Here is a 13,714-nt window from a genome sequence, read left to right as displayed (position 1 = left end):
GACGTTAGCAAAGAAACATGTTCCAGGCATTTGATGTTCGAATTAGTGATTTTAATGGGCAGATTGATTAGTTCGTTCTTTTTTAATGAAGTCAACACCCTAAAACAATGAAAAGATAATGACGTGTAAGTAATCAATGTCAATACACATATCAACCCTTAGCGGTGCGGTCGTCTTTTAAAGAAGACTGACAACAACAACAAACAGGAAAATGCTTTTCGACGACGGTATTGTAGGTTGGAGAGCTCTTGTGAAAAATGTAAGATCCCCTTGCATAAAGTAACCATATTCAAATGCAAAAAATTGTGTAGAACAGCGGATGTTATTAAGACTACTTTCTATTCATAAAAAAATAATTTAATGTCTCAGAAAATTGTCCTTAAAACAATACATTCAAAATTTTTATACAAAGCACAACTAAATTTGATATTGACGAAAAATACTTACATTGATTTTGTGACTAGAACCTTTTGTGAAACCATATTAACGCCTGTTGTTTTCCAAGTTTTAGAAAGGGTGACCATTTTTCCGGCATCGAGAATCCCGAAACCGTAACGCGAGTTGAAGCGAAGACCAACACCATTGGTGTACCACGTGACAGGAAGATTGTTCTGATTGGATGATTTGATGATCAGGTATTGAACGTCACGCCAAGTCAATTGCTGACTGAAAGATATGTTTTGACTTGTTGTCATCCGTCAAGTACACATTTTATCTATATAAGCTACCCAGATTTTTTGGCTGGAACCATGTTATAAATTTAGTACGCCATGGCTGGAATTATCAAACACCTTTCGGCACTATGCGATAACTAATAGATATCAATGAAGAGATATTTAAGATAAAAGGGAAATGCCGCGATAATTAGAAGAAAAAATAATGGTAAATCTGTTTCTCACTCGTTTTTCAGGCTATATATGAAGAAGAGCATGATACCTACTTAACACTGAGAGCAAGAGCAACAATAGCAGAAACCATGGCTGCTGCAGTTGATGAGCCACCGGAATTGATGGTACATGAACCTTTTAAATCAGTGGTGATCTAAAGTGTAAAGGTAATAAGAATCTGTATTTTGGTGATAGTTGGTTAGTTTATGTATCTGTGTTTTTCTGTAACGGAGACGGTAAGGTTCTAATTTGTCTAGATCCCGATTGACTGATAAATATGGTAAATTAGCGCCTTTTACCGTCCTCGAGTTTTTCTGGTCAAAACAGCGGGTTTTTTTCAAATGGCTTTTATCACTCCACCGTCCTCAAAGGGTGCAAATAAATACATAAACTCGCTATTGATGGAGGTAGTCTTTAAGGAAAACTAGAAGGGAGGGAGGCCTAAATGATTTAGTTTTTAGGAATCTGCTGATTCTTGCATTTTTGATCTCCCACATTTTCTCTTTGGGATTTCTCAATAAATTTGGGAAAAACCGCGATCCTTTTATGATTTTTGAAAATATTGTCGATTTAATAATATCCTTACAGGGGTTCTGGGGGATTTTCCCCCGAGCTAGACTATAATACGATTGAGGATCTTTCTCAATTCAACAGGGCTATGAAATCCCATTACTTTCATTCTTCTTTTTTTTTTGGAAGGATAAGCTGAACCCCTATTTTCAGATATTTGCAAAGAGTTTTGTTTTATTTTTGGATTTAGAACCCCATGACTGTTCGTCTTATTCCCCCATAGGGAACACCTTTACTTTGCTGGATCGGACAAAATTTAAATATTATGGTTTACTTGTAAGCTTAAGTTTTTTAAGTCAGTTTTAGGAATGGGTAGAGAGACTTACAACATCTTTGGTGAATCCTTTGACAAACCATTTTGTTTGTTGTGTGTATACTGAAGTCAAGATAGACGCGCAACCTTCTCCTAATAGAGTTTGACTGGAAGATTGAAAAATCATATTCAAAGTTTGATCGTTCGGTGCCCTCGTAGGAAAAGTGTACAGGGGAAAGATTACCAAATCTGTGCAGATTCCCCCCTTTACAGTAAGGAAAAAAATGTTAAAAAAATTGATTTTTGTCATAATTTATGGCTTGGGAATTCAAAAACCATTTATTCGATTCACTGCAGTGACGTAGAAAAATTTCATACACTAAAAAATGAATCCTATGAAAAAGGCTAATGATAGCCAGGTTGTATCAAGTGTGTCGTTTAAAATGTTCAGTTTTCTTGTACAACTATTCTAAAGTTATACAACGGTTTATCTCGTTACTCTTCTTCGATTCTTCATTATATCTCAGGATATATTTTGGGAAGTTTTTACGTGAATAAAAGATAAGCAACGAAATATATGGTTTTTTTTACGTCAGATGAACAATTATAGAAATTGTTGCTAATGTGTACTGTTAAACATCTAATCTAGATTAAAATTACGCAAGTGTGGTCATCAAAAAGCAATTAAATATACTTCTAACATCCTGTATGAAGAGATACTTATGGTACATCTTTGCTTAAAAATGCCCTGGCCTTTATTTCAATTGCCACTTGAACGAACATGAATGGCGCTTTATTGGGAAATTGAAATGGAAATGAGTGTTTGATTGTGCGCTCTCTTGAAAAGGATCATTGTTTCATTTGAAGGGTTCTTTGTGTGAATACATCTCGAGTCTAGCTATATCTCAATATTTTAGTTTTGTTATCTAGGGACAGTGAAGTAAAAAGAGATTTATAAAGGAGCAGTTGTCTATGCTTAGTGTTATGGAATGAAATACGTCAACGAACCTGTGATCTTTAGCAGCACTTGCCACCGCAATGGAATAAAGATTATTAACGGTTCCGTCAGCACCACAGTGGTCCCCATGGTAGCCACCTGATCCTGATGTTCTGATGTAAATAGACCCTAATCCCCTGCGGCCCTGAAAAATAATAGCATGGAAAGTAAATGGATCTTACTTTCGAGGAACGACACTCTCTACCGTTTCAATTGTGTAATTATTAGCTTTTTGAAAATTAGTGAAGCTTGTTGAAGCCTTGGCTGGGGACTTTATATCCAATATGATTACCTTGGTGATACCTTTAACATAAGCTTTCATCACTTGTTTGGTGTGTTTTGCGATGAACTGTCCATTGTCAGGTGGCCCCGTAGTGGAAACGTAAATATCTGTCTCATTCAAACGGTGTGTGTAGGATTGCGCATGCGCCAGTGCTGTCCAACCGAATGTCAAAGCTAAAGGATAGAGGGTATTGAATCTTAGATTTAAGAACTTCGCTTACCACCTTATCAATTGATAGATTTATTTCAGCTTTAGAAAAGCAGTCAAAATACAAAGTGGGAGACAGTTTAGGAATTTGTGTAATCCGTGTTTCTAGATTCTAAGTCTTACAGGAAGCACCAGAGAGAATTTCCGACAAACACGCTAATTTTACCTGAAATTTTCGCTTCATAAGCGATACCCACACCGCACTGGTTGTTGTTGGCTGACATCCCAATAATTCCAGCCATCTTCGTGCCGTGTCTAAGTAAAAAAAGATTATTCTACATATGATTGTTTCGGTCGTAAAATAACATTTGCTTCATGCAGACATACACAAGACTGTTTTTGTCCTGGTCCTGGATTGGGATGAAACTTTTGAAATTGGAGATTAAGAATCGTTTGATAGAATTTGATGTTTCGGAGTTTCCTGTGTAAACTTTGAATTTATACCCAGGTGTCCTTGTTTTCCTTGGCTGTAAATCTCTATTGAAATCTCCATAATTGAAGGATGATTCTGTGACCTGAAAAATATGAAGATAGTTTTTCATGAATTTTTTGCATCGTCTTTTTGAAAATTCGGAAAATAGCTAAACTTCTTTTACTTACAATATTGTCGAGGAGATCATTGTGGGTGACTTCTACCCCTGGAAAAGAAAAATCAAAACTAGCCAGGACAGTACAAAAATGCGCAAAGTTTTTTGTTTTCTTTTACATCAGAAAATTCTTAATATTTTTCTGGCGAATAGTATTTTCAAATATATGCTCTTTTTATAAGAACATCAAAGAATTTTAAAGCCTTCAGATGCTCTTAACATGTTCTTAACATTTTGGCCATCGAAGCCTTATGTTCTTATATACAGTGGCGTGGTGGGAAAATTTCTCTGAGGTGGCCAAGGCAAATATGGCGCCCTTTTTAAGGATTTTTTGTTTTTGGCGCTCCTCTCTATACGCTCATTATGAACACAAAAAAGGGAGTGTGCGAGCGAAGCGAGCCAGAAAATTTTGAGTTTTTGAGGTGATGAGGGGCGCCAGTTTTGTTTTTTTATTTGTCAATCATTCGATATGGGCGCCTGAAAAATCCTTCTTGGCGTCCCTTATTTTTGGGCGCCTCTTCTCAAAAGGGCTCCGCTGGGGGGGCCTGGCCCCCCTGGCCCCCCTGCCACCACGCCACTGCTTATGTAGTTTGTTCTTATAAAGAAAACGTGTAGTAAGCCTGAAAATGTTCATAAAATGTTCTTATTTTTCACTATTTTGTGATTATTTTTGTGCGATTTCCTGTAAGAAATTGGATGTTTTAGAGTTCGTTAAGCCTCGAGTTCTTACTCTTGTCTCCCAAATAGACGGGGGGTGTCCGAATAAGCAGGGGGGTAGGAAAATTTTCTAAATTCTAATAAGCTGGGGGATGGAATAAGAGGGGGGTAATTTGAAGACAGATTTTTTTTAATTGGTATCAATTTCAACAACAAAAAAGAAACTTTAACAGATGAACACGTAAAATAAGAACCAATACTGACAAAAAGGACAATTTTAACAAGTTTAAGGTCCATCTACACTGTAATAAAATATTGAATTATTCGAATTTAATTAGTGGGGGGTCTCAATAAGAGCGGGGGGTTGGATTTTTTTTTTCTTAACAATTAGCGGGGGGCGTCTATTCGGGAGACAAGAGTAATGTTCTGGTCATCGAAGTTTTATGTTGCTTTGTAATATTTCTGCGAAAAAGACTACCCTTCTTGAAACAAGAAATGTTGTCACAGCCGCATGTAGGATGTAACTAAAAAGAATTGAGTCTTGTTGTCATTCATTCGTGGAGACTTATTCTTTGATCCTTAGTGAGGTTACCCTGTCTTTTAAGGAACTTTATGTAAGATTACCTAAGCTTAGAACAGACGTGCTAGGACTGGATCAATAAACATGGTATGAATTAATTAATTTCTGATTGCTTTCCTTCGGCTTTCCCAATTGCTACAATGAATCCGCCATTAAAGTTTCCTGCACTCAAAAAAATACTTTTGACGATGAAAAATATAACAACAACATGTTGTTTGCTCTAAGTATGAAATTTGTTCTTTTTCTGGTTTCAATGTGCTGGCATCTGTCACGCCATTAGTTGTTCATTTTGGCATTGCTCTCTTGTTTGATCACATATTGCGGTCTCGCTTCTTTTTGGCTGTGCTCAATAATTTAGATCTCGTGATATCATATATTTTTTCAGATTTCTGAATTTTATAAGTACAAATCTTTTTTAGCTTATCGGTAGAAAATTCTTCATCGAAAAATATTTTCGTCGGTAAAAAATTTCTTTCGTGTTCTTGATATTCATGACGTAATCTCTTATACGGAAACACACAAAAAACACCGGGCGTTTACCACCAATTACGAAGTTTGTCTAAAGTATATGAATAAAGACCAAATAAAAAAATGACACTTTATCTTTGAAAGGTATATGCCAGTGGAAGGATGTTTTTGAGAAGAATTATCTATACGATTAAATTTTTCTCTTGGAAATTTAAGAAAATTAAGTACAGAAGGACAAATAATAACAAACGTTTATAATCGTGATCCTAAAGCTCACCATTATCAATGAGGGCGATTCGAACGCCCTTTCCTGTGGCGCCTTGTTGCCATGCCGACCATATGTTGTTATGACGGTCATCAGCTGCATTTTTACCCTGTGAAATATAAATCGTTCGAAATGAATATCTGTCCGAAATACTGAAAATATTTTATTACAATAGATTCTCAAGGTCACAAGGTCATATAATTTTAGGAACTTAGGCGTATAATCGATGATACAGGGGGACAGGGGTGTAAGAATGACTCACCAAATACCATTGGTCTTTCAGGCCTGGGTCATTGAATTTCAACTCTTTATTCTATGGATAAAAATTTAAGAAAATATAAAAATCAAAACATCAAAAAGTTGGAAAGTTTTTCTTCTTAGAGGTAGATGCCTTATATATATAATATATAATAGTTTACATTTCCGTATTTCATTGTAATACATAGCTTACATTATAACACTCACTCAAAACTACATGATGGCCTCAAAACGATGATATACGATGCCTGGGAGCACCAAAAAAGGGGCTGGGCAATAGTCTTGATATTACTTAAAGAAAAATATTTTCAAATTTCTTATAATCAATATATCAATGAGTGGATAATTTTTCTGTTGTTACGTCATTAATTAAATTTCTTTTTCTTTCTAATTCATTGTACACCAACAACCAGTTAACAAATAAATATCAACACGTTGAAAACAATATTTAATATGTTTCAATTTCATCCCGAAATCTCAAATATTGGGAGAAGGGGAAAATTATGGGAAAAAGAAAAATTATGCTTGGGATTTATATTTTTGATAGAAGAGAGAGATTTTCCAAAAAACTGCATCTTTGCGTGATACGCTGATTAGCTGTTACACCAGTGAGACTAATTAAAAATAGTGAAAATAGGGAGCTTTGATCGAATGTGATATACAAATTGGGAAATGTGAGGGTTTTTATACAACCTAATGAAAGCCAATATGCTTTATATACAGCAGAACTGAAATTATGAAATATTGGAAATAGTTAAAAGAAAGTAGAGAGAATAAAAATTAATGTAATTACTTCGTGGTTTGCCCTGGCAAATCCTCGATTGAATCTCAATATTCATTAAACGCTTTTTGGCTTATCAACCACGGAAAAAGATTTTTGAGGGAGAGTATTTGTACGTTCGAAAATGAATTTATATTAAGCTCTTTATTTTTGAGACAGTACAAGGTGGATTGTAATATTCGGGGTGGGCGTGGCTTGAAATAGTACTGTAACTTTATTGGCTAAGATTATGCAACTTTGTTCCGGGAAACAAATATCTTCTAGGTCACAGTGAAACGGAGAAGTGAATTAAAGTCTATTCACGATAAGTGTGCACTCTTTTTTCTTTTACCTATAACTTTTAAAGGAATTCTTCAATCTTTATAAATTTGGTTTTTATTGGAAAGATATTAGTGAGTGGAGCAATTTGAAATAAAAAAATCTTTAAAAACTTCTAAAAATGAAGATGAAAATGAAGAAGAAAAAAAGCAAGATCTTGTAGAAAAGTGCTATAACTTTCATTTTCACTGGAGAGATTCTTTGATCTTAGGAGATCATCACTGTGAAGAAATTTCATTAAAATATTTATTAAATATAAAGTTATGATACAAAGTTAATAAGTGATTGACCCCAAAAAAACAGCAAAAAACTGCAGAAAACAGCGTTTTTAGACGCCAATCAGCTTATAACTTTGTTTGATATCTTTTTACTGAATGATTATTTTTGAGAATTTTTTTCACAGTGATGACGTTCGATGATCAAGGATTCACCTCAGTGAAAATGATAGTTATAGCACTTTTCTACAAGATCTTCATTTTTTTCTTCTTCATTTTCATCTTCATTTTTAGAATTTTTTTAAGATTTTTTTTATTTCAAATTGTTCCACTCACTAATATCTTTCCAATGATACTAAATTTATAAAGATTGAAGAATTCCTTCAAAAGTTATAGGTAAAAGAAAAAAGAGTGCACACTTATCGTGAATAGACTTTAGAGACAATCTGATACTAGGCCTCCTTTGCTCAAATTCATTAAAACTTTTGTACTAATTGAAAGATGATTCAGATATGGGAAGAAGCAGTTCATCAATAGTTCTTTGAGCCACCGTCTCAAATTTCTGATACTAAAATCAAATTATATCAAATATGAAAATAAAAATAGTTTAGAAGGCGGGATGAATTTGAAAACGGTGGTTAGACCAGGGGCGGAGTAAGCAGTGGCGGAGGTGTTTACAGTATTTGTTCCAAACGCCACTATTATTTCCCGTAAACCGCCGTGATGGCTGTAAACTCTACGCATATATTTTTTCCTGCGTTTACTCTCTCTCTAACGGACGATAGCATCGTCTACTATATATGTAATTTTCTGTAGTTTGAATGTATTAATTTCATTGTTTACTTCAGCATACCCCAGCTGTAAACACATGAGAAAGCTTGAGAATGACCAATAATTCGACGACCACCGCAAGATTTCTCGGTTCCAACGATCCTGTGATCGAAACTTCATCATTCGAGCCTCGTAATGGTTTTGGTGGGGACAGCGGAAGCGAGGCTATTGATGCTGCTTACGTCATTATTTCTACCTTCATCATTTTCACGATGCAATCTGGGTTTGGTTTATTAGAATCTGGTAAAATGATTTCTATCCCCGGTGTTTATTCTTTTAAAGATATCTTAGTCAAAGCTCTATCTTTTCATAAATTATTTTAAGTGCAATGACTGCTTCGTTTTGAACCAATTACCAAGGTGATTAAATCAGAGTTGCTCGTGACTTAATTTATGAAAAGGTCTGTTGATTACGATTCCAAAATTTTGATTTTCATTTTCATTTCATTAACTAATTACCTAATATCAAGAATCTACTAATAAATTTTCATTGTATATGAAATTTATTCAAATTGGTCTAGTGGCATCGCGTTGTAAACCTAGAACGCCATGTCTAGTGGCCTTTTAACGACCTTTATACTCTTTTTTTATAAGAACCAGAAAATGTTTGTTTAGGCCCGGCTCTTTTTTTAAAGCAAAATGAGGTATCTTAGGCTTTATACTCAATTTTTGATACTTTAACCCTAAAATTACTTGAAATTCAGCATTTCCAGGCTCCGGATTGTTTTAAAATTGTCTTATTTTTGACGGTATATTAGAGTGTATTAAAATTTCATTTAGAATAGCATTAGGTAAAAAGATGAGGCACTGCGTTAAGGAATGTGTGTCTCTTTAATATTTGCTGCTTATTCTGTTACAGGAATGGTATCACGTAAAAGTGAATCGAATGTGATGGTTAAGAACATGCTAGATGTCGTCATTGGAGGTTTCGGCTTTTGGTCCATAGGATATAGCTTTGCATTCGGTGATATGTCAGATGACAACAATAATTCGTTCGTTTCCACTGGCAACTATTTCGTTAGTGATGATGGAGAAGATTCCATATCGTTGGCAAGATATTTCCTGCAGTTGGCATTTTCAACGACTTCAGTGACTATTGTGTCAGGTTAAAACATTTTTTTTAAACTTAACTTAGTGTTTACTTTTCAGAATGCATGCAGTCTTTAAACTACCTGAAAGGAAGTTTTTTGGACAGGAATTTAATTTGGTGCTTGTAGTATATTTTTGAATTTTAATATCTTTATTACATAAGCAAAAAATTGTTTTGAAGCAATATATAGTACTGTTTGATCCCATATCCCTTCTTCGAGGCTAAAAAGTAGCTAGTGTGAGTAGTAGTAAGTATCTAGAACTAGATTGTGATTATCGATTCTATAGTAGCTGTTTGGTTATAGCTTGAAACATACTATAGTATTGTCCATTGAGTATTAATTTGATTAGATTGAGTGTCTTCTTTTAACTTTATCATTACATCATTTTAGGAGCAGTGGCGGAGCGTATCAAGCTCTCCTCCTACATGGTTTTCATATTTATTCAATCCACATTCATTTACGCTTTTCCCGCCCACTGGATGTGGCACGGTAGTGGGTGGCTGAAACAAAAAGGTGCTTTCGACTTTGCTGGTGGTTCTGTTGTTCATATGACAGGAGGGGCGTCCTGTCTCATCGCCGCCATCGTTCTTGGGCCACGCCATGGACGTTTTTCACATGACGATAAAGAGACGTACGGCATGGCATGTCCGACGAACGTCATTTTGGGGACGTTCTTTCTGTGGTGGGGATGGATCGGTTTCAATTGTGGATCAACTTTCGCCGTCACTGGAGGTGAGTTAACATATTTCACTAAGGAGTGGTGGCCAAGTGGTAGATCAGTGCTACAAAACGGTACAAAAGCGCTACAAAACGGGGATTCAAACCACGAGCCCTAATATTCTATTTAGTTCATTGCCGAACCGCCTGGCCGTGAGCCCCGTGAAAACAATAAAAAGACTATTTAAAATTCCTATCTTACTGGGCTATTCACTTAAGATATCGACTCTATCCATCTACAAATCTAAGGATTATTGAATTAATTACCCCGCGTTCATTACAGCCTATAAGATTTTAACTTAACCTGTTTTAAAGAGAATTAAGTTTAAGTTACCCAGGAATGAATGACGTCTTACGTCAAGGAACGTTAAATTGACACACTTGCAGATAAAGATATTCAACCTTGGAAACTCGAATTCATTCTCCTTACCTTATTGAATGACCCTTCAAGCTAAAAGGTTTGTTTGATGTATTACCGTATTTCCAATTTGTGTCTATTAACATGACCTTTTATTATTTTCAGGTATGTGGCGTCTCTCAATAAGAGCGGGCGTGAGTACAATGAATGGGGCGGTTGGTGGAGGAATGGCGGGCGTAATATTGAACATCATCTTGTATCGCCAACGAAAGTATATCTTGGATATTCCACAATTTGCTTCCGCTATACTTGGAGGTTTGGTGTCGGTGACAGCAGGTGCGGCGGTGATCGAATCATGGCATGCTGTCATCATTGGATTCATTGGTGGGTTGTTGGCAAATGGAGGTCAGTGATAAGTGTCTCTTACTCGAAGAATGTTCACTGACTGTTATACTTCTTTTCAAACTAAAGAATAGATACAGACGAACATCTTCTTGTATCCATCTTTTGTTGTGCTTCATCCGAGATAAAGAAACTTTGAAGAATAAAAATCATTTCTTTCTTGCATTCAGGTTGTTAGATAGGTGTCCATCAGTAAAAAGGACTCTGCTTTTAGATAATATTTGAAGTGAGATTTTTAGGGGAAAATCTATGAGTGCCCTACTTTTGAAGTTTTTTGGTTAGAGAGGTCTACATTTGAAAATCTAAGGCTTTTGAATTTTTAGTTAACATTATAATGAAATTTGCTTCTCTAGGGATTTCATTTTTAAACAAGATTCACATTGACGATCCAGTGGGATGTTTTGGCGTTCATTGGGTTTCCGGATTCTGGGGGATGATCGCCACCGGACTTTTCGCCAACCCGCCCAAAGGATATGATTTCTTTTTGGCAGAGAAAGGCGTGTTTTATGGTGGTAGTGGAAACCTTTTAGCGTATAACATCGGTGGTTCATTAGCTATCTCTGCATGGGCTATCGCTATCTCAATCGTTGTGGTAAGTTCTGATGATGATCAAGATAGTATAGATACCATGTGTCCTGGATTTTGAAACTTTTAACAGTTATCAGTAGTTATTTTCGATCGATTATTAAAAATATAAATTATTCCAATGATTTGGTTTTGAAACTGAGGTAGCTTCCCTTTGATGTTCCATTTTACTTGATGGAGAATATGGACACTAAGTTTTTTCGTTTAGAAAATGATTAAAATAACTGTTTTCCAATAGATGTTTTCTGAATTCTCTTACAGTTTCTTACAATGAAAGCAACTTTTGGTGTTCGAATCGGTTTCGATAAAGAACTTCTTGGATCGGATGAAGTCGAGCATAATATCATCGAATACGTGAAAACAATCGAAACGAAGCACGTATTTGGAAAACACGTGGTCAACAAGAACGCCATCCAACAACACAATGGAATGTCTTCTACACAGATTGGTGAGCTTTTCTCAATTTTTCTTTGTCTTGATTATTAACAACGCTTGGTCCCAGTTCTCTGTTGTAGTTGCAGGATTTCTCTTACTTAAAAAGTAATTTCCATATAGCTAAGCCATAAATTTAAAGCGCTCTCTGTTTTGAAATTTTTGACTTCACCAGCATATGCCTCATAAAAAAAGTCACTTAAAAATTGTTTCGGTCCACAAAGAACTATCCTCAGCTCAGTAAACATTTTGAAAATTTATACTATATGACTTGTTCAAGTTTCAAATTCATCCAATATCTTGAGTATCCTTACCAGGTCACCGAGACAGGGGTGTTTTCATGGAACAATATAAATTTCTAATTTTATCTTTAAAATGTTTTGTTTCAGGACCAAATGGAAATTCAGTGGTTTTGGTACTTCGTGGGCAGAAAGAAAAAGAAAAAGAGTCGCCATCTTGAAAAAACAAAACCCAAGTGTTGTGATTGTTTGAGGTCGAAGAAAGGATGAAAGATTTCTTCTTTTTTTATCTTGTGGTGGTTTGCCCACGGATATCGCGTGCTCGATGAGTGTTTTCTTACTGGTTAGCTCAGCTATCTTCTAATAGATAGCTTCTACTACGAGGCTCGCTTCAAGGATTGCTAATAGCTTCAGAATCTACGTAGAGAATGCAAAAACCTTCAAGCCGGACTGTATATATGTGAATTTGGTAAATTGAAATACTTTTGATTGTAATATAGCATACCTTTTGTAGTCTTGACCGCATGATGAATTTTTGGTTTGAATAATTTGTATTTAAGTGAAATTTATCCGAAAAATATTGAATATTGTTAAATAAGCAATCAACCAATCAAATCTCGTTAAAATGATTTAGGGGGCTGGGACACACAGAGGAAAAGTAGATTCGGGGCTAAAGGATAGAATTAGGAAAGAAGAAAAACGGCAGTTTTACCGAAAACAACATGTTTGTTTTTTCTCCATTTTGCTAAAAAAATAGGGTAGGTCATAGTTGGCTTTGCCAGAGCTTTTTTTTTTTTTGGGGGGGGGGGGGGGTTAAAACTATTTATTGATTGAATTGGATTAAGTGAAAATTCTTCTTACATACCTGACCTCTCAAAGGAGACGGTAGCGACAGGATTATGAGGTATATCACTTTCAAAAACCACAAAAATCTTTCAGCCATCTTAAAAATAAAACTGCCAACAACTATAAAAAGTTTACTATCGATGTATAAAGTTTCTTATTCGTAGTTTTTGCATTTGTCGTGTCAATGTCTTGAAGTATTGTATAATAAGAAGTGAAAATTGATATTTCTGACCCAGCACTATTGTCTTTCGGGTCATCAAAATAAACAGTTTTCCGGATGATGAATCAGAAAGAAGCTTTATTTGCGTAGCCTTTCCTGTTATAAACCCATAAATTCGTACCTTCCTTTTGTAGCGAAATACTATCAACACTGATACCTTATAGGTTTTTAGGGGTCGTTTTATGGAAGTATTTACCTGCCACAGATATTCTGTGATATGATAATGTGATGTGACAATAAGGACAGTCACAGCAGTCACTCAAGATCAACTTTCGTATTAATTAACTTTTGTATTGTCCTAAATCTCGTTCTACCTGATATTTTTATTTTCACGGATAAGATTTTGCATTCTGTGAATGAATGGTTTTCCATCAGTCTTAGGAATACGGAACGTTTTGTTGGGTTCATCCGGGGGGGGTACTAGGGTTGCGAGCTGAAGGGGGTCCCGCAGACCCTTAGCGGAACTAAAAAGGAAGAGAAAGGAAAACTTTGTTTGTGACTCTTATTGGGACTAATTTGACTAAATTTTTCTGGGACTAAATCTACTGCTAACTACTAAATCTTTCTGGGAGCAAAAAGTTGAAATTTTCCTATTTTTCCGACCCTTAATGGGACTGAAATTTGATTTTCAGATTTTTTAAACCCTTACAGGCACATATCCTATTCAC

General features: G+C 35.5%; 2 protein-coding genes across 3 annotated transcripts; one reads left to right on the top strand and one right to left on the bottom strand.

Moving 5' to 3' along the window:
- Window positions 1–440: 440 nt before the first annotated feature.
- Window positions 441–13,316, bottom strand: LOC136824196 (furin-1-like). Of its 2 annotated transcripts, XM_067080376.1 has the most exons (11): window positions 12,846–13,316; window positions 6,017–6,067; window positions 5,767–5,863; window positions 3,798–3,835; window positions 3,642–3,712; window positions 3,364–3,452; window positions 3,000–3,163; window positions 2,719–2,852; window positions 1,784–1,877; window positions 941–1,041; window positions 441–666 (listed from the first exon to the last, which is right to left on the bottom strand). In XM_067080376.1, the coding sequence occupies exons 1-11, from the start codon at window positions 12,921–12,923 to the stop codon at window positions 444–446; spliced, it is 1,140 nt and encodes a 379-aa protein (XP_066936477.1). In that variant the 5' UTR covers window positions 12,924–13,316; the 3' UTR covers window positions 441–443. The 2 variants fall into 2 exon arrangements, with proteins under 2 accessions (XP_066936477.1, XP_066936485.1); XM_067080384.1 differs by lacking the exons at window positions 6,017–6,067; window positions 12,846–13,316 and having other exon boundaries at window positions 3,321–3,452; window positions 5,767–5,857.
- On the top strand, window positions 8,175–12,580 carry LOC136824133 (putative ammonium transporter 3). The gene is made up of 7 exons (XM_067080298.1): window positions 8,175–8,400; window positions 9,016–9,261; window positions 9,638–9,979; window positions 10,488–10,727; window positions 11,078–11,316; window positions 11,571–11,757; window positions 12,131–12,580. Exons 1-7 carry the CDS (start codon window positions 8,211–8,213, stop codon window positions 12,199–12,201), a joined length of 1,515 nt encoding a protein of 504 aa, XP_066936399.1. The 5' UTR covers window positions 8,175–8,210; the 3' UTR covers window positions 12,202–12,580.
- Window positions 13,317–13,714: the final 398 nt, after the last annotated feature.

The sequence above is a fragment of the Clytia hemisphaerica genome, unplaced genomic scaffold (assembly GCF_902728285.1).
Source record: "Clytia hemisphaerica strain Z4C2 unplaced genomic scaffold, Clytia hemisphaerica genome assembly, whole genome shotgun sequence".
NCBI lineage: Eukaryota > Metazoa > Cnidaria > Hydrozoa > Leptothecata > Clytiidae > Clytia > Clytia hemisphaerica.
Note: the sequence above shows the minus strand (reverse complement) of the source record. Positions and strands in the feature narration are given on the sequence as shown.